At 29.3% G+C, this 22,641-nt stretch overlaps 2 protein-coding genes across 2 annotated transcripts; one reads left to right on the top strand and one right to left on the bottom strand.

Annotated features, from left to right (window-relative positions):
- Positions 1–10: 10 nt before the first annotated feature.
- LOC107936601 (BSD domain-containing protein 1) lies at positions 11–1,885 on the bottom strand. The gene has a single exon (XM_016869359.2). It carries the CDS (start codon positions 1,637–1,639, stop codon positions 512–514), a length of 1,128 nt encoding a protein of 375 aa, XP_016724848.1. The 5' UTR covers positions 1,640–1,885; the 3' UTR covers positions 11–511.
- Positions 1,886–19,473: 17,588 nt separating this feature from the next.
- On the top strand, positions 19,474–22,432 carry LOC107936588 (S-adenosylmethionine decarboxylase proenzyme 4). Its single transcript, XM_016869349.2, has 2 exons — positions 19,474–19,749; positions 20,710–22,432. Exons 1-2 carry the CDS (start codon positions 19,474–19,476, stop codon positions 21,625–21,627), a joined length of 1,194 nt encoding a protein of 397 aa, XP_016724838.2. The 3' UTR covers positions 21,628–22,432.
- Positions 22,433–22,641: the final 209 nt, after the last annotated feature.

The following is a 22,641-nucleotide window of genomic DNA, read 5'->3' on the forward strand; positions in this document are numbered from 1 at the left end:
ATGCCAAACATTCAAAAAAGAAAAAAGACAATTGAATTCAATAACTGTGAAATTTTTACATAATAAACTAAATATTTGGTTGATCTTTTATCATATACAAACTATGGAAGCTGGGTTTTAAAAAAAAGAATCATCCGAAAAGAACCTAAATGATAATATTGCTAGCATCAACGGTTTATTTTGATTCCCTACATCAATATCAAATTAAGCTTTTAACAGGCTCATCCTCAAAATCATCATCAATATACCAACTCAAATCCTCCTCTTCCTCTGCGAGATTAAGCGGCTTCACGGATAAACCCTATCAGTGCTACCAATACGTCATCCCTTTATCACCATTACTACTACGAATCTCCTCCATCTCAGCCCACCCTTCCTCCTAGCCCCTAGGGCAGCAAGTGTCGGCTTGATGCTACAAAAACATCACTATCCTTACAAGAACCTAAGTTTCTTATCAATTAAAAACGAAAACTATCTTAAAAGAATCATTAATACTACTACAGGTATTCAATCAAGCTTTAACAGGCTGATCTTCTTCCTCGTCATCGATATCCCAAGTCAAATCCTCTTCTTCCTCTGCAACACTCAGCCGCTTACATAGATCAATCCTACTAGTGCTCCCAACAACATTGTCCCCTTTATTGTCGTTACTACTCCGAATCTCCTCAATCTCATCCCACCCTTCCTCCTCAGCCATTGAATGTTGGGTCGAAATTATGGAAACATCACTATCCTTACACGAACTCACTTTATCCTCATCCTTTTTCGAACATTCCTCACTATCTTCACGCAAATCATGCTCCTTTTTCTCACTATCAACATTTCCACCCTCTACTCCTTCATCGTCCTCATCAATATCCCAGCTCAAATCCTCGTCTTCCTCCCCCGAAATTGCTCGTTTAACGAGCTTAGCTCTCGCCTCCTCCGCCTTGATTAGCTTACTTAACTTATAAAAGTAGTTACTCCAGTATCTCTTATATTCAAATTCATTTGATTCAACTTCTCTAAAAATATCTTGAACAGCTGAATTTTCATTTAACAAATCTTCAATTTCACCTCTTTTATCTTCCAAATTAATCCCTAATTTCCAATTCCCATAATCCTCCAAATCATCGGGTTCCGTACAGTAAGTAGTTCTACTTGATTGAAGCGCTCGAATTTGCATCTCAAAACGACTGTACCGTTTCTCATTAACGCTATTACTATTGATATTTAATTTTTTGTTTCTAGAATTTTCAGGATCGGAATCATAATCGTCGGAAGGTGATAAGAACGTATCTTTACCGTGAGAGATGATCTGAGCCGTTGATTTCCAAACGGAGCTACCGATGTCATCAATAGCCTGTCCCACCAACTCGAGCTTTTCCTGAGCAACTGAGGCGCCGATATCGAGGGAGTCAGTGACAGCGCGTGAGGCCACGCTCCTGATAATTTCGGTTTCCTTCTTCAATCCCGATCCGAGTTCCTCGAAATCCTTCCGGTAGGATTCAATCACCGATTCCGACTTGCTCGCAAGGGTTTTCACTAGGCCGCCGAAACTCCACGTGGAGGACGATCCCAGGTTTGGAGACGGTTCAGTGGGGGGATCGGGGCTTTGGGGTTGTACATCGTTGGAGAATACAATTTTGAAGAAATCCATTGTGGATTGCACAGATTCAACTGTAAGAGAAACAAAGAAAGAAACCCTCCTTTTTTCTCGGCTTTATATCAAATCTAATGTTTTATTAATGGGAAATTAGGGTTTTTGAAGGGACGTATAGAGGAGAATTGGGAATTAGGAGATTGCCCGTTTTGAGATGGGTCTCATTTTTATTTTTGAATGTTTTTGACGCCAAATTTCAAATTATACGGAAACCGGTTCAGGCTAGGCTTTTGGACCTTTGTTCGTTCCAATTATTATTTAATTTGGTAAATTTTCAAATAAGCCTACTGAAAATAATTAATAAAATCAATTAAGCCCCATCGAAAAGTACAATAAATTGAGCTTTTAAATGTACCCAATCGAGTTTCTTGTATTCGTTTTTCTGTCGAAATCTTTGACGAACGTTAAGTGCTGAAGTGATAAGTTAACATGACAAATGGCATGGAAAAAATGATAACGAGACAGTAAACATAGTCAGTTTGATGTGGAAAAATGATGATGTGGAGGGGTTAATTATATTATTTTACATTTTTACTAGTTCTTAATTTATTTTTTTACAAGGATTTAAGATTATTTAATTAAGTCAGGACAAAATGATAGTGTGAGCAAAACTTAATTTGACTCGAATAAATTGATTTTTTTTAAATATCAAGTTAATCAAATTAAATTATTCGAGTAAACTCAAATATATAATTTGGTTTTTCAAGTTCGATTTGAGTTGATTTTGCAATTCAAATGACTCAAAATGTTCGAATAACTTAAATAACATATTAATACAAATACCCCTTTGGCCCTTGCTACTTTGAAAATGAGCAAATTGGTTTTTCTTAACAAAAATTACAAAAAAAGGATCAAAATAATTTTTAAAATTTTAAATTATTTATAAAAAATTCTAAATTTTCATAATTTTTAAAATTAAAAATATTGAAAATCCTAAAAAATTTTAAAGAATATATAAAAAATTTATAAAAATTTCCAAAATAATATTTTTGAGGACCTAAACAAGTACATTACCAATCTAAGTTTATTATACTAAAGTATCTTTTATTTTGAAAGAGTTTTCAAATACATATAGTTTCAAATTTATGTGCTTTAATGTGTAATTAGTTATATTGTAACAAAATTTTAATTTAGCATATTTAATTTTGTTAAGTTAACTTTAACAATTTCACTCAATTCGACTAAACTCGAATTTCTTTTCACTCAACCAGATTTTAAAAAAATTCAAAAATTTAAATCGATTTAAGATGATAAAATAAGACTCGTCAACTCAACTAACTTAAATTTTTGTCACTCAATTTAATTGAAAGCTCATCCCTACAAAGCGCCATGCATTTCATCAATGGACTTGATGAATGCTTTCATTCTTGCCTTTTGATAAACATAGTTGGAACCTCCAACATAGGGAGATAATAATCTAAAGATCCTTCCATGTCTAGCAATTAACAACATCAAAAAAACACCACTAGTTACATTAAGCGGGATAGTCTAATACCAATTTTTGAAACAAACCGGCGCTATTTGCCTAGGAAAACAGAGTGTTTGAATGGAAGTGATGGTTGTTTTGTGGCATTGCAATAAAACAGAGAAAACAAGAACACAACAAATTGTTTACTCAGTTCGGTTTCCTTATATCTGCAAATTCTCACTTAATAAATAAATCTAATATTTTTCAACCCAATACAACAAGTAATCCAAATCTTATCACATCCTAGTATAGCAAACTATCTTTTATACATAAAAGGTTTAGATCACTTACCTCTAGGCAGTAAACACAAATTGTTCCATAATCAATAGAGAAGTGCTCTCGATACTCAATACAAAAATCTATACAAGCCTCCCAATATATAATATTTTTTGAAATTTGCTAACATACTAGAGATCAATTACAATTAATTTCTCTATTAAACAAGTATAATAACAAGATGCAATATAATAATAAATACCAATATAAAGTGAATTATAGGAGATATGTCTTCAATGCTATTCCAATCCAATTGATCCTATTCCTTAATCTGATTCCATTCAATCTTTTAAGATAAATTATTTCAAATAGATTGATTGTTATAGATACCTCCAAAATATTAACTTCATTCAAAGTAGAATTACCAATTTCAAATATGGGCAGTAATAAATCAACAATTACTTCAAAAACTCCATTGTTGACATCCTGTTGACGGTTCGTAGCATTTCATGCCAGTTGGGAAAGCAAAGAGCATCAAATATATGGAGAAGAACAATAATGTAAATGGCATAACGTGTGAAGTAATAAAAGATAAAACCAGTAAATTCAATGCTAAAACTATTATCAAATGAAATAATTCATGAAACCCATCACTCCGGCCAACTCCAAAATAAAAATAAAAATGCTTGAAATTATGCCAACATATAAAAGAAGAAAGACCTTCTCAAGATATTCAACTTTGGAAAAGGGGTTTGATGTAGAGTGCTATGGAGCTGTCCTTGATCGCTTCGGCTACCTCTTGTGCGGTTTTGGGCCTTACCGGCTTCAAGATTGAGAAGGCCAAGATCAGTATCAACAGTTAAATGAATAATATGACCCAAAATTCATTTATCTTGAGTCTCTACCCAACTTCTCTTTATTTAGGTTAAAATTGAGGAAATTAATTAAATTTATGGATTCGATTTTTGTTGATTATTTTTATTTTTATTTATTTTTAAATTTTCAAATTAATTTAATTAAACATTTTGATTTAATTTAATATTTTTAAGCATTTATATTATATTTATTATTTAGAATATAAAAAATAAACATATATTATTTAAATCTAATAATTAAAGTTGGTTAACCGATTGATTTAAAATCGATTCGATTACCTTAATTCTCGAGCTTTAATTTGACTGGATCTATTTCTTTAAAATTATAACCGGTTAAGTTGGCCAAAAAAAAACACATTCTTTCCCTTAATGAGGGGTGTAGATTGAGAAATGAGAAAATTCTTCAAAGAACTTCATATTAAAACATTTATTGCTTTATAAAATGAAGGTTTAAAGCTGCAAAAAGTCCTCAAACTTTTAAAAAAAAAAACAGTTAAGCCCCTACTTTTTTTTGCACTCAATTGGGTACTTGAACTTTCAAAATACATCAAACCTCAACTTAAAAAAAAAAGCAATTAAGCCCCCTGCTTTTATTAAAAATTAGAAAAAAATTATAAAATTTTAAAATAAATAAAAGCTATAAATATTATTAATTTTTAATAAAAAATTCAATTATTAAAAATTATAAAAATTATAAAAATTATAAAAAAATATATTAAAAAATTGTAAAATTTTATAAAATTGTAAAAAATTAAAAAATATATAGAAATATAAAAAAATTATATAAATTTATAAAGTCATGAGAAAATTATACAAAATGTAAAGAAATATAAAAAATTATAAAAGTTATCGTTCCAAAAGAAGCATTTTATAATTTTTCTATAATTTTTATTGATTTTTATTTTTTTAATTTTTGCCACATGTTACGCCAGCATGTGATGACTTTAATTGAAAAAAAAAACTAAGAGTCATTAATTTTTTTATGATTTTTATAAAATTTAATAATTTTTTTCACGATTTTTATAAAAAAATATAATTTTTAATAAGTTTTAAATTTTATTTTTTTTTATAAATTTTTTTCTAATTTTTAATAAGAGCAGGGGCTTAAATAGTTTTTTAAAAAAATTTGAGGGTCTTTTTTATACATTTTGAAAGTTCAAGCACCCAATTGAGTGAAAAAAAGAAAGCAAGGGCTTAATTTTTTTGAAGAAGAAGTTTGAGGGCCTTTTTTATGCATTTTGAAAGTTTAAGTGCTCAATTGAGTACAAAAAAAAATGAGTGGCTTAATTGCTTTTTGTTAAAAAATTTGCAAGCTTTTTACACCCTTAAGCCTCTAATAAATTACATCATTTTGAGGATGCTTTTGTCCTTTTATATATTTTATATAAAAAAAACACTCATATAATAAAATTTGAACCTAAAACACGAAATATTTAAACATTTGTACTATATCATTTCAACTAAAGTCTTTTTTTACTTTTTAATCATTTTTTAATAAATATCTTATTACATTAAAATTTTAATAAAAGAAAAAATATATAAATTTATTAAATATTAAATTAAAATTTACATAATTTATTTTTTTAAATCACAAGTTTAAAAAAGAACTAGAATAGTTTATTACAAATATAGATGAATCTTGAACAAACATAAATTATTCTAATACTATACAATATTTGACTTGACTTGAATATTATCTAGACCCGGCTCCAATCTGCTTCATAAACACCTTGATCGAGCTAACTTAATTTACTTATTAATTAAAATGTTTTTGTTTAAATTTATAGATTAAACTAAGAACATTGAATAGCAAAAATTCATTATATAGGTTTTTTTTTTAACAATCTTATTATAGGTTCTGATTATATCTGCTTTATTTGACACAATGTCTAAAATTATCCATAGCCTCTCCCCAACTCAGGAGGATAAACGTTTTAACGCACTAGAACATACATCCTCTTATATTGACAACAATTCCATATTAATAGAAGTAACATTTAATCAATCCTATAACTTAGTTAAAAATAATAATAAAATTGGTTAAGTTGATGCAATGCTTGTATCATGCATGCCACATTTAAAAGCATATATTTTGATCATATAACAATATCAACATTATAATCATTATGTCACATTTTTAGCCTTTTCTTTATCTCATTAATAGATTCTTTTGTCTGCCTAATCAAACCAGATGGTGGGGGGGGGGGGGCTTTTTAAGTGCCTGTTTTGGATGCAAGGAAACCCTCTTTACCTAAAAGGAAAAGTGTTAATATCATTATCTATCAACAAAACCTATTTCATATGCAATTTTGTGATTCTCTCTCTTCATTTTCTTTTAAATTTCAAGAAAATAAAATCAAATATTCAAATATTTAAATATTTATAATTTTTATGTTTTGACGTATATGAATATCATAATATTGAGTTAAATTAAGTTTGATTCAATGTATAATTCGATCTTATTTAGATATTTAAATATAATTATAACGGTTGAGGAGACTAGCTAGAATAAGAGAAATAACCTTTTCTTTTTTAAATTTTTTTTTGAAAATAATACTTTCCATCTTACCACCTATAATTTTGTAGAATGGTGGAGATGATTTTAAGTGGTAGAGTAATTAGAACCCTAAAAAGTTGGTGGAAGCAGTAAGTAAATAAGAGCAGTATTAATTTAATTAAATAATAAGAGTTTCCCAAGTTCCAAGATGTGGGCAGTGTGGTCTCATATCTTTTGGTTCACTGTCAGTCCCAAAAGCCTAATCACCATATCCAACACTTTTTTGTTCTTCCAAAATCCAAAAACCCAAACCCTGTCTTCCATTGTTGAAAGTGTAGGAAGCTTTTCCAATAGATTTGTTTGTCCAGAGATGAGAACCCCAACATCCCCAAATAACATATTATTAAAACCTTTTGAATTATCCATGTATATCTAAAGTTGACGGATCTTTCAACTAAAATCTCATTGTATATTATGAAAGAATATTAAATCTATTTCGATTCGATTCTAAATTTATTTGAAATTTAATGTAATTATCGATTATCAAAAGTTTATTTTTTTAAATCAAATCAGGGATAGTAATTTAGATTACAAATTTAAATATTTATGGATATTTAATTTATTTTTTCGGATCTAGATATTGCATATGCAAATAACATTTGGATACAAATCTTAAAATTATTATTCATTGCAAATGGAAATAGATACTCCAAACATCCGTTATCTAAATCCGCGTTACTTATTCAGATAATGGATACAAATTCAAATCTAAACCCGTTAGTCATAAAAGGTTTATAATTTCAATTATATATAAAAAAATTTTAATGGATTTAAATTCGAATATTTTCGAATTTGAATTAACATTCTTTTTTACAATTTCATATATGCAATGAATAATAATATTTAATTTATATATTCCAATTATAAGTAAAATAACGGCTTCAAATTTAAATAATTTAAAAAAATTAATACTTAATATTTTATTATCTCTAAATATGATTATCGAATATGAAAAGAGACAAAAGAGTTTAGAGATGAGGCCTTGAGGGGCATGATAGCCTCCATGTTTGGATATGCCATGCCTTTGGCCCCTCCTCAATGTGCATTTATTAATGCCATCAAAAACCAGGTCTTTTGGGCTCTCTCTAATTTTTTTACAAAATCTCTCCACTTTCTTTCCCATGCATGAGTAATAATTAATCTTTTTACAATATTACATTTATATTTTAAAAATAAATCTTTAATTAGGAATATAAATAAGAATGAAACAAAAAATTGCACTTCTTTTCACTCACTTTTCAATGGGTCCACTATTTTTTTTCTCTCTTTTTTGGTGCAACCCTTTGGGGTTAGGCATAAGGAATGACAGCATGGTTATGTCATTACTAATTGTAATAAGAATTCCATTTTTCATAAGTAGAGGTGTTAATCCATTCCAAGGATTATATTATATGTATCTCAATATTATTATATAATTTTAAAAATATATTTTTCTATATTTATATTAGATTATGTATTAATATAAAGTTAAAATATGTTTTTAATTTTTTGCATTTTTTAAATTTAGAGTGTATTTGATTGAGTGAAAAAATGGAAAGAAAATAAATTTGGAGTATGCTTGGTAGGGAAGAAAATGGAAAAGAATAAAAATTAATCATTCTAAATGAGAATGATAAAAGGAGAGAAAATGCATGAGAGAATAATGTATGTTAGTTCAAAATTATGTACTAGGATGATCATTTTCATTATAATGGATAAAAACCAATCTTTCCATTGGTGTGTTTAGTAGGAAAGATAGAAAAATTTGAAAGAAAAATGATTCATTCCATCTATTACTAGTTAGAGTTGAAAAATAGAAAAAATAAAAATTTTGATAAATGCATAGTTTTGAATTAACATACAACTCTCGCTTATTTTCTCCTCTCATCATTCCAATTTGAAAGGATTGTTTTTAATGCATTAGGATGAAAAATGATCATCTCTCATATTTTTTTTCCTCTCAGTACTTTTCTTTTCTATCAAGCACACTTAAAATTTATTTTCTTTTTACTTTTCCATTCTCTCTTTCCATCCCTCTACTTTCCCACCCAACAAATCACACTTTTAGTTCTTGAACTTAACTTCGCTCACCTTAGTCTCTGAACTTTTTTGTTCACATTAGTCCCAAAACTTACCAACTTTTCTCAAAATTGGTCTTTGAACTTAGATTTTGTTAAAGTATGATTGTGAAGTATCATCACTTCAAAAATTTAAAAGATTTATAAAAGAAATCACAATTTCTTTATAATCTCTTAATTTTTGAATAATTTTTATATTTAATGTAAAATTTTCTTTAGGTGAGAACATTGCACACTCTTAGATTTTACTTGATAAAGTGGAAAGAAAATTGGAATGATGAAAAATTAAAGGGATAGAAAATTAGAGGGATGAAAAACATAAATTTTCGTTCCATAGGTGTTTGGTAAGAAAGATAGAAAAATAAAAATAGAAAGTAATTTTCTTTCCATCCATTGCTTGGTAGAGTTGAAAAATGAAAGAAAAAAAATAAAGCATTTGAAAAATGAATAATTTTGAACTAACATGCATTTTTTTCTCATTTTCTCTCCTCTTATCATTCTAATTTGGAAGAATGATTTTTACGCATTCTTCTCTCATCCCTCTAGTTTTGAACTCAATTAAGTACACCATCAAGGTTTCTCTTCATCACACCCTAACAAAATCAAAGTTCAGGGACCAAATTAAAAAAATTATCAAATTTCAAATTTAATATAGATAAAAGAAATTCAAAAATTAAATTGAAAAAAAGCAAATTCAAAATTTAAATATTTCTTTATCCTAAATAATAATTCAACTGAACTGATTTAAATAAGTTTAATTTATGAAAAGAATAAATTAACTTTTTAAGACGTGTACGTAGACAAAGCATGATTGGGTGGGACAGACGACAGAAAATCTCTGCTGCTGTACTGTACACTGTACAATTACGGGAAGTTATTATAAAAGCTGTAGGGATGAAGGGAAACGAATTAAGACACCATAGACACTTAAACACAACACAGTACACTATAAGTTTACTAATATTTCGTATAATACATACTTGAATTTACGTTTTCTTAATTGTTAATGTTAATTAAATTAAGACTTAATCTCCTTTAACATTTGATTAATGTCAAATAATGAAGAATTTAATATTTTTTTAAATAAAATTTCAAATTCGAATATTGTTAATAAAGAAAGCAGTGTGCTAATACTTAAATTTTGTTTTTGATACTAAGCCACGGGATATTTTGAATGGACTGGTTCTTTTAATTGAGTGAGACTATGACAATGTGTTAATTTAAATTGATAGTTTTAAAGCGGTTCTTCAGAAAGGTGTAATTCTACTTTGGTCAGGAGAATTCATCAAATTTTATCGCGGTTTAGACAACTGAACATTCGCCACAATTCTAGAGGGGATAATCAAAGAGTTAATCATTTGGTCAATTTAACCCAACATAGAATAAATAATTTACTCTTGTTTGAGATCTCCCCACTAAACGGAATAGTCTAATTTATATAATTAGTTTATTTATTCTTCTTTCTTAAAAAAATAGTTTAAAAAAAAATTACCCGAATTTAAATGAAACACAGTATAACAATCGAATACCGAAAAAAAATACCAAAGAAAAATGATATATCCTTATATTTAAATATAACTTTCACTCATTTTCATAGGCCTGAGTAAGAATGTGAGAAAATGATAAAAGATGTTTTTTCTTTTTTTTCCTTTAATGTGTTTGTGGGGCTAAATCTGACAAGATCATTATTATTACTACCAATTTTATTTTATGTTAAAAACCATCCCTAACATTTGACTCAAAAATCTTTAGCATCTACGAGGTATGATACTGTTGTACCAGTATAACTGGATTACTACAGTTTTCAGAACCAAATTTTGATAACGCTATATTCTTTGGATTTTTAAGTTTAGAATTTTAATCTTTTTATTTATTCCATCGATTGAGTTATGTTAAATTTTAATATGCGTTATCAATTGAATTTTAATTTTAAAATTAAATATTTAAATATAAGAAGGTAATATATTCAAAATTTAATAAAAAATCTATTAACAAAGTTATCGGAATGACTTAATTTTTATTATAGGACCCAAATTTGATACGGTTTGTGACTTAAATTGTCTCTAAAGACCTGCTCTATAAGTTGGAATAGAAGTGATTCAACCCAATGAAAATGAATCCAAGAGTAAAGCATTTAGTCATGGAACTTAAGTTTAGTTCACATTGTCTATACAATCATATGACGGTGTTTAGTAGATCTAGCATAGGTTACTCGGATTCGAATAAGATTCATGTTGGCCTTATAGTATAACGGAAGGTAAAAGTATTTGACAAGTCCTCCTTTTATATAGACAGGATTAAATTAGTTCTCCTATTAATAAACAAGTCAATTTAGTTACTATACTATTAATAAGAACCAAACAAAACTAATTTTTAATAGATATAATATTTACTGTTTCAAAAATGGCATGATAATATTTTTTTTTGTTTGCAGTTCAATTCCAAATAAAAAATTTTATTTGTAAAATCATAAAATCTTTTAAAATATTAAATCTGATAAATAGTAAATAAAAGTAAATAAAAGAAAAACGAGAGAACAGAAAACAAGAGAGAAGTCTATTTTTCATCCTAATATATAAAAATAAATCATTAGAGACTGAAATGATAAGAAGAGAGAGAGAGAAAAAAAAAAGAGGTGCATGTGGAGGTGATCATGGGTCGGGCCGGGCCCAAAAAATGGGCCTAAAATTTTGTTCAAGCCCGAACCAAATAAAAATACTAAAACTCGGGCCTAGCCCAGCCCACCAGTATTTATTTTTATATTATTCTATATAATTTTTAAATATATATAATACATCAAAAATACTAAAAAATCAAAATAAATATTTTCCAACAAATTGAAAATAAATTTTAAAAAATACGTAGACTTAAATAGCACTAAGATAGATGCAACTTAACAAGAAAATACCTCTAAAATAATAACAAAATTAACAAATACCTTTAAAATAATAACAAATTAATAATAAAATAAGTTTTATACAATATCCAAACAATAACAACAAAATAATAGTAACTAATAGTAATATGGTAGCAAAATAAGGAGAAAAAAACAAGAAAATAACATTCAAAAAGTAAAAAAAAAATAGCAGATTTTTTTTTTGTTTTTTAGTGAATTCGGGCCTGGTCGGGCCAGGCCCAGGCCAAAAATACCTTACCCGAGGCCCGACCTATTTTTTAAACAGGCATTATTTTTTTTGTCTAAGCCCATTTTTCGGGCTTATATTTTTGCCCAAACCCTCCCACATTTAGGGCGGGCCTTCGGACCGGGCCGAATAGCCCAACCCATGAACTGGTCTAGGTGCATGCATGCTTGTTCAAAAGCATGCATTTTTCAAATATTATATTTTCTTTCCTTTTACTTTTTAACTCTATTGAGCAATAACCGGAAAAAAATTTAGTTTTTCTTTCAATTTTTCTATCCCTCCCATCAAGCACATCAAAAAGAAGGAAAATTATATTTTTCATCTTTCTATTTTTCTACTCTTTCAATTTCCTATCATTTTAATTTTCTTTTCACTCTATCAATTAAAGCCTAAGTGTTTACTTCATTAAAAATATGATCTTATTTGATTGTTTTTAATAATATATGAACTAAATTGATCTAGCAGAGATTGATTATTTGATAAGGTTAAGGATCTGCCAAGTACTTTCATTATAATGAGAGCATATCCAAGACAAATGAGATGATGGTGCACATTATACTTCAAGATAAGAACTCAAATTTAAATATTAAAGACAATATTATTAGAGCGGATAATATCGTTTTTCTAAATAAAAGATAGTGGGCCATTTGTACAAAATTTTAACCAAAATTTGTGCGCATGGTACAGTGGCACTCAGTAGAGACTCACAAAGCCAAGAAAAGGGAAAAAAAAGTTACCCATTAAGTTATTTTGGGAAAGCAATTTTTTGCACAAATAGTGCAACATGTGTGTGGGCAGATGTTGCGCATGCAAATCATATATGTGTGGCGGCTAAAGGCAACTTGTTAGATGCCCCTATAGACATTCATATGTCGACCAACCAAAGGGATCTTGTGGGGACTATTTGTCTAACCCTCCCCATAAAAAACATATAAAACCCCAAGGTTTATACCAATTATATGCCAAGATGTTGGGGCACATCTTAGATTATGTGTGTAGTTGCAATGGGACCAAGCCATGGTGGTTGTCGGGGGAGGCACATTCAAACTCATGAGTGGGACCAAACTTGGTGGCTTAGCTTAGGGCTTGCATGATTTGGGGTTTGGGGTGGTGAGTTTTGGTGGGAATGGTTTAAAAAGGGTAAGAAAGTGGGACCAATAATTGTGCCTAGCTTTGGGTTTATTTCAATTTACACAATATATATTTTAAATTACAATATTTGTAATTATCCATCCAATCATATTTAGGCATTACTTAGGGGTTTCATCATTTATAAGTGTGCTTTTTACTTATTATCTTGATGGACCTTACATAGTTTTGAATTTTGAATTAATTTATTGCACTATATATAGTTATTGTAGGGTGATATGAATATGCTTAGCTTAGAGTTACATGTAGGCATTTAAATCCCTAACAAGGAAGATTTTGGTTTCATCTTTTGATGTAAAAGGTGGGATTTTGTTTGAGTCTTTTCAAGTAAGCTTTTGATTTCAATAAATGGGTATTATTATTACTAGTGTTATGACCATTTTTATTGATATGACAGTTAAAAAAAATAAAAAAGAAAAGTTAAAAATAACATGTTTTATGAACATCAATTCAAATTTTTATGTTTAGTGTTTGAGGTTTAATATTTTTTTATAAATATTATTTTAGTGAATAATATTGATAAATTAACATAAAATATATTAACGGACCGAATCGATCGAAATATTCAAGATAAATTATTGTTTAAGATATAGGATGAAGAGAAATGAGAGAGAGGGGTGGGGTGCGCATGCAGCTGAAGATGTGGGGAATGTGGTAATAATGGGGGGGCTGCCAGCCACCCATAAGTTAACATTAACATTATTCAATCATTTCCTTCCTTTAAAACTGCAAAAAATTTGATTCTAAAACTCACCACTTCCCATCATTGCCTCTCCATCATCTTCTTGTCTTCACTTTCTTGTCCTATACCCCCCTTTGTATTTCTTACAATTAGATTCACTTTTTATTTATATATCTATATTGTATATAAATTGATTGATTGAATTGGTGTCTCAAGTTAATTTTATATCAGTTCGGTTAACGAAATTATTTAAAAATCAATATTATTATAATCTAAAAAAAACAAATCGAAAATGTACAAATATCGCATAGGTTCATGTAATTTTTCTAAATCAATTAAAAATTATAGCGTTGAAACAATTAAAGGGTTTGGCCATTCAGGTCTTGAATGATAGATTCAAGTCAACTCATATTTTAAATGTATCTATTTTTATTTTGTCTTAATTCATTTTTCAAAGTTAATATTTTTATCTAAACCCTCCTAAATATTAATCAAGATTTCGAGTTTTAACGAGTAATCCAACTATTTTTAATAACTATGAAGTTAAAAATACCATCATCTTCAACTCTTTCCTTTCAATTCCAAAATAAAATTGCAATATCTCAAGGCATATGGTAATGGAAGTTAGAGAAAGGATTGTACGAAACTGTGATTTCACGTTATCCTTATCCCTTCTCCAATAGGAGAATGATAAATCAGATTTTTTCTCCTGAGTTTTAGTATTCTTAGCTTGATTTGAATTTTTACAGGAGGAAAAACCTGAAAATCAGGTGAAAAAAATTTAATTTGTCATTTTCTTATTAGAAAATGATAGGAATGACGTGGAAAAATAATTTTATACAATCCCTTCTCATGGGAGCTAAGGGATGCTTTAGTCTCTCAAAATTTTAATTAAATCCTCTAAACTTAATCACAAAATCTTCCCTTAAAACATATTTGTAATAATAATTTAAAAAAAAAAGAAAACTTAAAAGACATCTATAGTAGCATCATTGCTTTTGTCTCCAGATCACCATTTCTCATTCTAATTCCACCTTTGCTTTTGAGATAATTATGACACTTCTTTTACTCTTCTTGTATTTCCCCTTTGGTTATTCTTCTCTATATATACTTTTCATACAGCTTAATTATCATGCTTAATTATTACTATAATCTTTGGTGTAAAGTTTAAATTACATGTTTTTATTTGATATGAGAGGATTTTGTTTTCATTCCTAAAATTTTTCACTATTCGATAAGTTTCAACTAAATTAAAATAAAGATAAATTGGATTCCTACAACAAATGACAAAATTCCCAATGTTATTTTTTCTATCTACAACACTCAAATTTAAAATCTCCCATCATAGCTTTTCGTCATATTTATGGACTAAAATAGGTGTTTATGTTCAACATTAAAACAATGATTTAAAAAATGTACAAATTGGTATTATCACAGTTCAAATTAAAAGTTATGACTAACAGAGGCATTTAAGAGGGAAAAAGTTGTAAAATATTTTGACCAAAAAGTTATGATTATTCACATAATTTAACCTTTTTAAAACTTTCTTTCTTTTTCTTTTCAACTTAAAAAAAAAAGTTATTGAAGATTTTGTTTGAATTAGGGATACATACATCTTGTTTATCCAACCTTCAATTAATTAGATTATCACTAAACAAATCATTTTAAATTTTAATTATAAAATAAGTAAGAGGAGGATGTAGATTTGAGTACGTTAAAGAGCAGATATGATCAAAATTTATAATAAAATTATTTTAAACAATATTTTAGAATATTTTACATAAATAAAAAGTATTTTTTTTAATTATATGTGGATATTATAAATTATAGATAGTTGTATGTATATGTTGATTTTTCATTTTTTTGTATAAATTTATTTATTTATTTTTGGTTCATGGAGAATAAAAATGATGTTATAGATTGCCTTTGATTTTCACGTACGGGGTCTCCCCTAATTCAAGGATATTCTCATTATTTAGTTGCCACGCCTGAATCCTTTTTCATATATTTTTATTTTTTCTCTTCATACTTATAGTTATCCTTAAATTATACCATTTTTTAAATTTGATATTTTTTGATAAGTGTACTTAAATTATTTTTTCCTCAAATCGGTAATTTCGTTAGTCCAACAATTAGTAAATCCGTTGAGTGTATTTTTAAAAAACATTAGGTTGTCTGTGCTTGGGGAGGGGCAAATTGCAAGCATTGCTAGACATTATATAGGAAAAAAATAGATGTAAATGAAGAAAAAAATTAAAACATTTTCGTGTTGAAAGGGTACGAAAGAATTGTTTAGGTATCAACTTGAGGGAAAGGGTATAGTTTAAGAACTAAATTATAGGTTACGCCTTTGTTTTAAATAGACTTTTGACTAACTGTTGAACTAACGAAGGTAGCAACTTGAGAAAAAGGTAATTTAGGTACCACTTCCTGACAAAAAAAGTTTAAGTATCAAGATGGGGAAATGGTATAGTTTAGGTACCAATTTAATTTGTAGGTTAAGTCTTTTTTCATCTTCTAATATTTAATGATATTGTTTGGGCATGTCTTTTTTTTTAGAGATTACAAATACAAATATATATATGAATAATTATAATGTAGAATCAAATCAATAAAAAATACAAATGGACAAAGAACAAAATATAACCAGATAAAACCAACTTAGGATAAATGCGCATAGGGAAACCGACTTGGGATAAATGCGGATAAAACATCGTGATTGTGCCATAATTTAGTATATATTATATGAATTAATGTTTGTTGATCCACACGATAATTAATTTTAGTTCATTTTCGATTCTAAAAATCTTTTCTGTTTAAAAAAGTTAACATTTGATCTACTCGCAGAGTATAGTACTATGATAACGCATCATTTAAAAATTTTAAAGATACACCATCAATTTTAGATGACATGTCATTATTTGGTTCACTGATAATGTATAGAATTAAACATTGTCGGTATATTAAATACAAAACATTTAAATTTGAGGGTAAAGTCTTTAATGAGTTAAGTAAATTCGAATGTTTAAAATGTTAGGTTTTTCTAAAATAAATAAATTTATTATAGGTTTTAAAGGCACTCTCTTCTTTTTCTTTTGGTAAAATTAATGTATCTTTTATGTTTAATTTACGGTTCATGAAAATTAATTTTTTTGAGGTTGGTATTCATTATTTGAAATAGTGACATTTCCAACATTTGAACGTGAATTTTCTTATTAGGAATATAATGCGCCTTGAAGGGAACTATTTAGTAATAGCTTTATATTAAAGCATGGGATGGAAGTATTATTTTAAGGGTGCATTTGGTTTATTTCAAACGGTACCTTGAGTTGGTAATATCACATTTTCAACCGTATCAAGATTTTAGAGCATAGGGGTAACCTGAATACCGCATCTTTTTTGAATAAACTTTATTCCTTGTCGAACAACCAATGAAATTAATTTATTATAGAAATGTATTCATTTAACATGAAGCTAAAATGTTTTAAACTTCAATGTTTATTATAAAGATAATTTAGTAAAATGCGCTTAATTTTAAGTAACTTTAGATTTCATCAACCAAGTAATATTAAAGCTTGCATATCCATTAATATGCTAAGTAATTTATATTTTTATAATCATATGATCATAAGTACATTCTTTAAACCGAACACTCTTTAAATAAGATTTGAATTTTTATTTAATACGTTAATAGTATATAACTAAATTAAATTTTATTTTCTTGGCAGGGTATAAAACTATTCACTACTTGAGAACAAATTTAAAAATAGCAAAACCAAGCTGACCAGACATTTTTCTAATTTACAAAAGCTGATGATTCTTTGTTTGTCCTGCATTCAAACATTTTGGTCCATCCTATGATTATATATGTTTTCTGTTCTTTGAACACTGCCATGAATGACTTTTGATACAGTAAATCCTCCATCAGTTTTGACCTAAAACAAAATCAAATGCCAAAAAGTTTTCAATGATTTTGATTATCCCATGCTAACTCCCCTTAGCTTGTTGTCAATGTTTGCCTGTTAACAGTAAAAAGGCACCCAAAAACCGAATTTTATTCTATGTTTCTCAAATGAAAAAACTTAAAAATATTCATACTCGGCACGAATTCGAGTAACGACGTTTCGTGCTATACAAACTCATGTTGTAATTAGTTTTACTTTACAATGAAACCCAGACAGGAATGTTGGAATAATTAGACGTTTGCATGTGAAGTAAAAAATTGAGACAAAAATCCTTGATAACTCTGGGAGAGAAATGTTGATGAAGAAACAACTAAGGATTATGGTTATGATTTCATGTTGCTACAAATTCACCCCAACACCATCATCCTTTGATGAGTGCCACCAATTATATTCTATCCAAACATTTTGAAACATACTCCAATTCACAATCAAACACTAGTTAATGAATCTGATTATATAGATGATATATATACACACATATACATATTACATATTACATATGGTTGATTAATGAGATTGTTTCTGAAAGGGATAGTGTAGTTGTTTTCATAATTTGGCTTGCTTGTAGCAACATATATGGTAAAAATATCATGAAGGTGTTTATATTAAGTTTTAGATTACATTTTGTTTCCTCTATCTAAAAAATGGGTAAATTAATTCCTGTACATTATATCAAAGTACATGAACCAGTTTTTAATTATAAAAATGGATCAATTTTTTTAACATAAAGATCAATTTATTTTTTAATCTAACTTACAAGGACCAATTTACCAATTTTTCGAGTAAAGAGCAAAATACAATCTAACTCATAATAGAAAAGCTTCTATAAGATTTTTACCTATCATACTTTGAATTTATTATAATATCGTTCATTACATTTGCAATTATAGATATTTGATAAGTAATTGGAAAACCAATTAATAACAACTAATTCAAATAATAACAATGGATTTAATAAATTATATGAATCATATATACTAAAAATCCTACAATTTAGACTTTTAAATGGTTTTAAAAGTATTTTAAAAATTGTTGATCCAAATTGATAGTTTTGAAGTGGTTACGACCATTCTGAAAAGTCTTATATGAGGGTTTAAGGGTTTAATTCGATTTCAAATTCTTTATTAGAATTTTTATTATATACCCAAAGAAGAGAATCAAGAAACAGATAATCTGGCCAAGATGGGTGACTTTGGAAGCCAAAGATTACGAATATTTAAAATATTCCCGTTTGGAGAGTTGGGCTTGTTAATGTAACTTGGTTCTTGTAATCTCTTCTTTTATCACCAAAAAATCATTTTAAAAATACCTTGATGCTACTAATGGTATATCTGTTTGAGTAAACAAGTTAGTGGCTTACTTTACTCCAAAAAGGGAAAAAAAAGAAGCTAAGACAGTGTTTATTTGTACTCATGAATTAATGGAAGAACAGTGATTGAAAGAGAGTTGGCAATGGCAGTTGTAAAATATCAAACCATCTAAATATCAACAGAAATGGGATAATTGGATATGTAACCTTATCAATTATTAATAATTTAATTTAAATCCTGTTAAATTTTTTTTAAAAAAAGGTAAATTTGCTTCGCCACAGCCTTGTATATCGTATCAAAAAAAGAAGAAAGTTTTTAGACAAGATATATATGTATATATCATCACCATCATCATCTTATTTCACTTCATTATATGCCTGCAATCATGATTCTTGGTTGCCTCACCCGCATGCCTTTCCCACTTCTCTCTCTCTCTAAAAACTTCCCTATAAAACCCACTCTCTCCACTTCTTCTTCAATCTTCATCCCTCTCTCTCTATTTTCTTCCCTTCTGATCCATTTTCCCAACTTCCACTTTGGGTTTTCCTTGTTCTTTTTTTCGATTTGGTCGAGGGTTTTTTTTTTAGCAATGGCTGTTTCAGGTTTCGAAGGGTTTGAGAAATGCTTAGAGCTCCATTTCTTTGGGGACGATAATGATCCAACGGTCACCACAATGGGACTTAGGGCTAGTTTGGATGGGCGGTGTGTTTACCTCCGGTGAGGTTAAAAATAGCGGTGACGGTGAGATTAGTTACTGTAGCGGTGAGATTAGAAACAATGGTGGAGTGTGTGTTTGGATTCAAACGCAGCTGTAGCGGTGAGGTGAGAATAAGAAATGACTATTAAGGACATTAGATTAGAATTGATATATAATAGAAGTTATTTAAATTATTTTACTTTTTTTAAATTATTAAAATATGTGAATTTATAAATTCATTTAATAAAATACACTACATATATATATTTTAAAATACACTACATATATTTTTTATTTCTAGAATACACTACATATATTTTTTATTTTTAAAATACACTACATATATTTTTTTATTTTTAAAATACACTACATGTATTTTTTATTTTTAAAATCCATTACATATATTTTTTTATTTTTAAAATTTTAAATACAATGAAATCCCATCTCCCCTCTTCCATCATTCCCCTCTTCCACCGTATCCTTCTCCCATTTCCCATTCCCATGCAATACCCATTCCCATTTCCCATTCCACCGTGCCCTCCTCCCATTTCCCATTTCCCATTCCCATCTCCCCTCTTCCATCGATTCCCCTCTTCCATCTCCCCTCTTCCATCGATTCCCCTCTTCCACCGTTCCCTCCTCCCATTCCCATTCCCATTTCCCATTCCCATTCCCATTATCAACAATACCAACAGCAGCAGCAGCAACAACAGAAACAGCAACAAGGGTGTTATTGTCTTCTAAAAATATCTATTGCCCCAGCTACACCCAACTGATGCTTTTATCACCAGTCAGCTTAAGGCTGTCCAGTGCAGTAGAATTCCCTCACTGTGCTGGAAGCCTTGGCATCCAAAGGCTGTCTCAGTCTACCCCAGTATAATCAAATTGATAATAAAGAGGAAAAAATTCAACGCACTGCTGTGCGTTGGTATCGAAAGAGGCTCTTAGCTGCTTGATTTTGAATCACTGGAAAATGTGTTACGTGTCGTTCAATGCACTGTCGTTTCGGCTGTCGGGAACCATTTCTTCGATGCTTACGTGTTGTCTGAATCCAGTTTGTTTGTTTACCCCACTAAGATCATCATCAAAACATGTGGGACCACTCAGTTGCTCAAATCGATTCGGCCGTTGATTCACTTGGCCAAAAATCTCGGCCTTACGATATGCGGGTGTAGGTACACCCGAGGTACTTTCATCTTCCCTAAATCACAGCCTTTCCCTCATATTAACTTCAAACAAGAAGTTATTTACATTGAAGAAAATCTCCCCAACAATCTTTGCTTTCGAAAAGCTTCCGTTATGCCTTCCAAGAACCCTTCGTATTCGTGGCATGTTTTCTCCGCCGCTTCTGACAACGGAGCTCATTTCTCCGACGGTGAATTCACCGTGGAAGTTTGCATGACGGAGCTCGACCGAGTCTTGGCTCGGAAATTCTTCAAAACCGGTGGAGACTCAGCTGCTAAAGAAATGACCGAGTTGACTGGGATCGGCAACATTAACCCTCGAGCTTTGATTTGCGATTTCGTGTTTGATCCTTGTGGGTACTCCATGAATGGCGTCGACGGTGATCGGTACTCCACGATCCATGTCACACCTGAAGATGGGTTCAGTTACGCTAGCTTCGAGTATGTTGGGTCCGTTTACGATGACCAAGACGACATTGTTGAGACCTTGAAGAAGGCGGTTCAAGTTTTCAAGCCAGCGACAGTTTCTGTTTCAACGACGAGCCATCGCCGTGAAGTTTGGACCAGGGTAGCTCATGCCATGGAACCATTAGGACTCAAATGCCGGAGTTTTGCTATGGATGAGTTCCCCACGGCCGGTACCGTGGTCTTCCAAACGTTCACGGCGGCTCGCCGGAAATAAAACCAGAAAAAGACGTCATCAACAACAACGACAACAACAAAGGTAGATAAAACGTTAAAACCAGTGGAGTAGAGAGGTTTAGTTGGGGGGGAAATTTTTTTGTATGAAATATCTAGGGGTTAAGAAAAAAAAGGTAAAATTCTAGTTTTGGTCCCTCAATTATACTAAAATTTTGGATTTATTCTCTATATTTTAATTTGACATAACGTGGTCTTCTAATTTTATAATATCATTAATTAGTTCAAATAGTTAACATAATTAACTATTTTTATTAAAATGTTAATGTTGATTTTTTTTCTTAAAAATATCATTTCCAACTCATTGAATGGAGGAGGTAATTTTAAGAAAAAAAATCATATAAGCATTGGAATGGTTGATTGTGTTAGTTATTTGAATAATTAATTATAATAAAAATAGATAATTAAATTATGTCAACTTAAAATATATGGATTAAATTTAAATTTTGAGTATGGTAGAGGGACCAAAAGTAGAATTTGACCTTAAAATTATATATATGATGATGTGAATGGATTTGATTGGTTGAAAAGGGTGATGAATGTGGGGTTGACTTAAGTTAAAAGGTAAAAAGTAAAAAAAGAAAAGTGATGGTTTTGGATGCATGACGTGGCAGCATCAGAAAGGTGGGGAGCAGGATATGTGGGAAATTGGGATAACCATGATAATGCACCCCACTTAGTTTTGTCGCGCCTAAAAGAATTTTGATGTTATATATTTAGTGGGGAATATGCTCATGGTTTTTTTTTTCTTTTTGATGGTTTATATGAAAATGAAAAATTTTCTTTTATATTTTTGCCTTTTGCCATTTTGTCTTCTTTGTGTCTCTTATATACGTTCTTACATCTTGTATATAATTATAAAAAAAAAATAATCCGATTCAAGATTCAGCTCAGAATCCGACCAGATTAATCTTTTTATATAATAAAACTCTAAAGACCCTTTTGAAGGAGGGAGAAGGATGGTACTGAAAATAATCTTATTTGGATTATCTTTTTT

The sequence above is a fragment of the Gossypium hirsutum genome, chromosome A02, assembly GCF_007990345.1.
Source record: "Gossypium hirsutum isolate 1008001.06 chromosome A02, Gossypium_hirsutum_v2.1, whole genome shotgun sequence".
Taxonomy (NCBI): domain Eukaryota; kingdom Viridiplantae; phylum Streptophyta; class Magnoliopsida; order Malvales; family Malvaceae; genus Gossypium; species Gossypium hirsutum.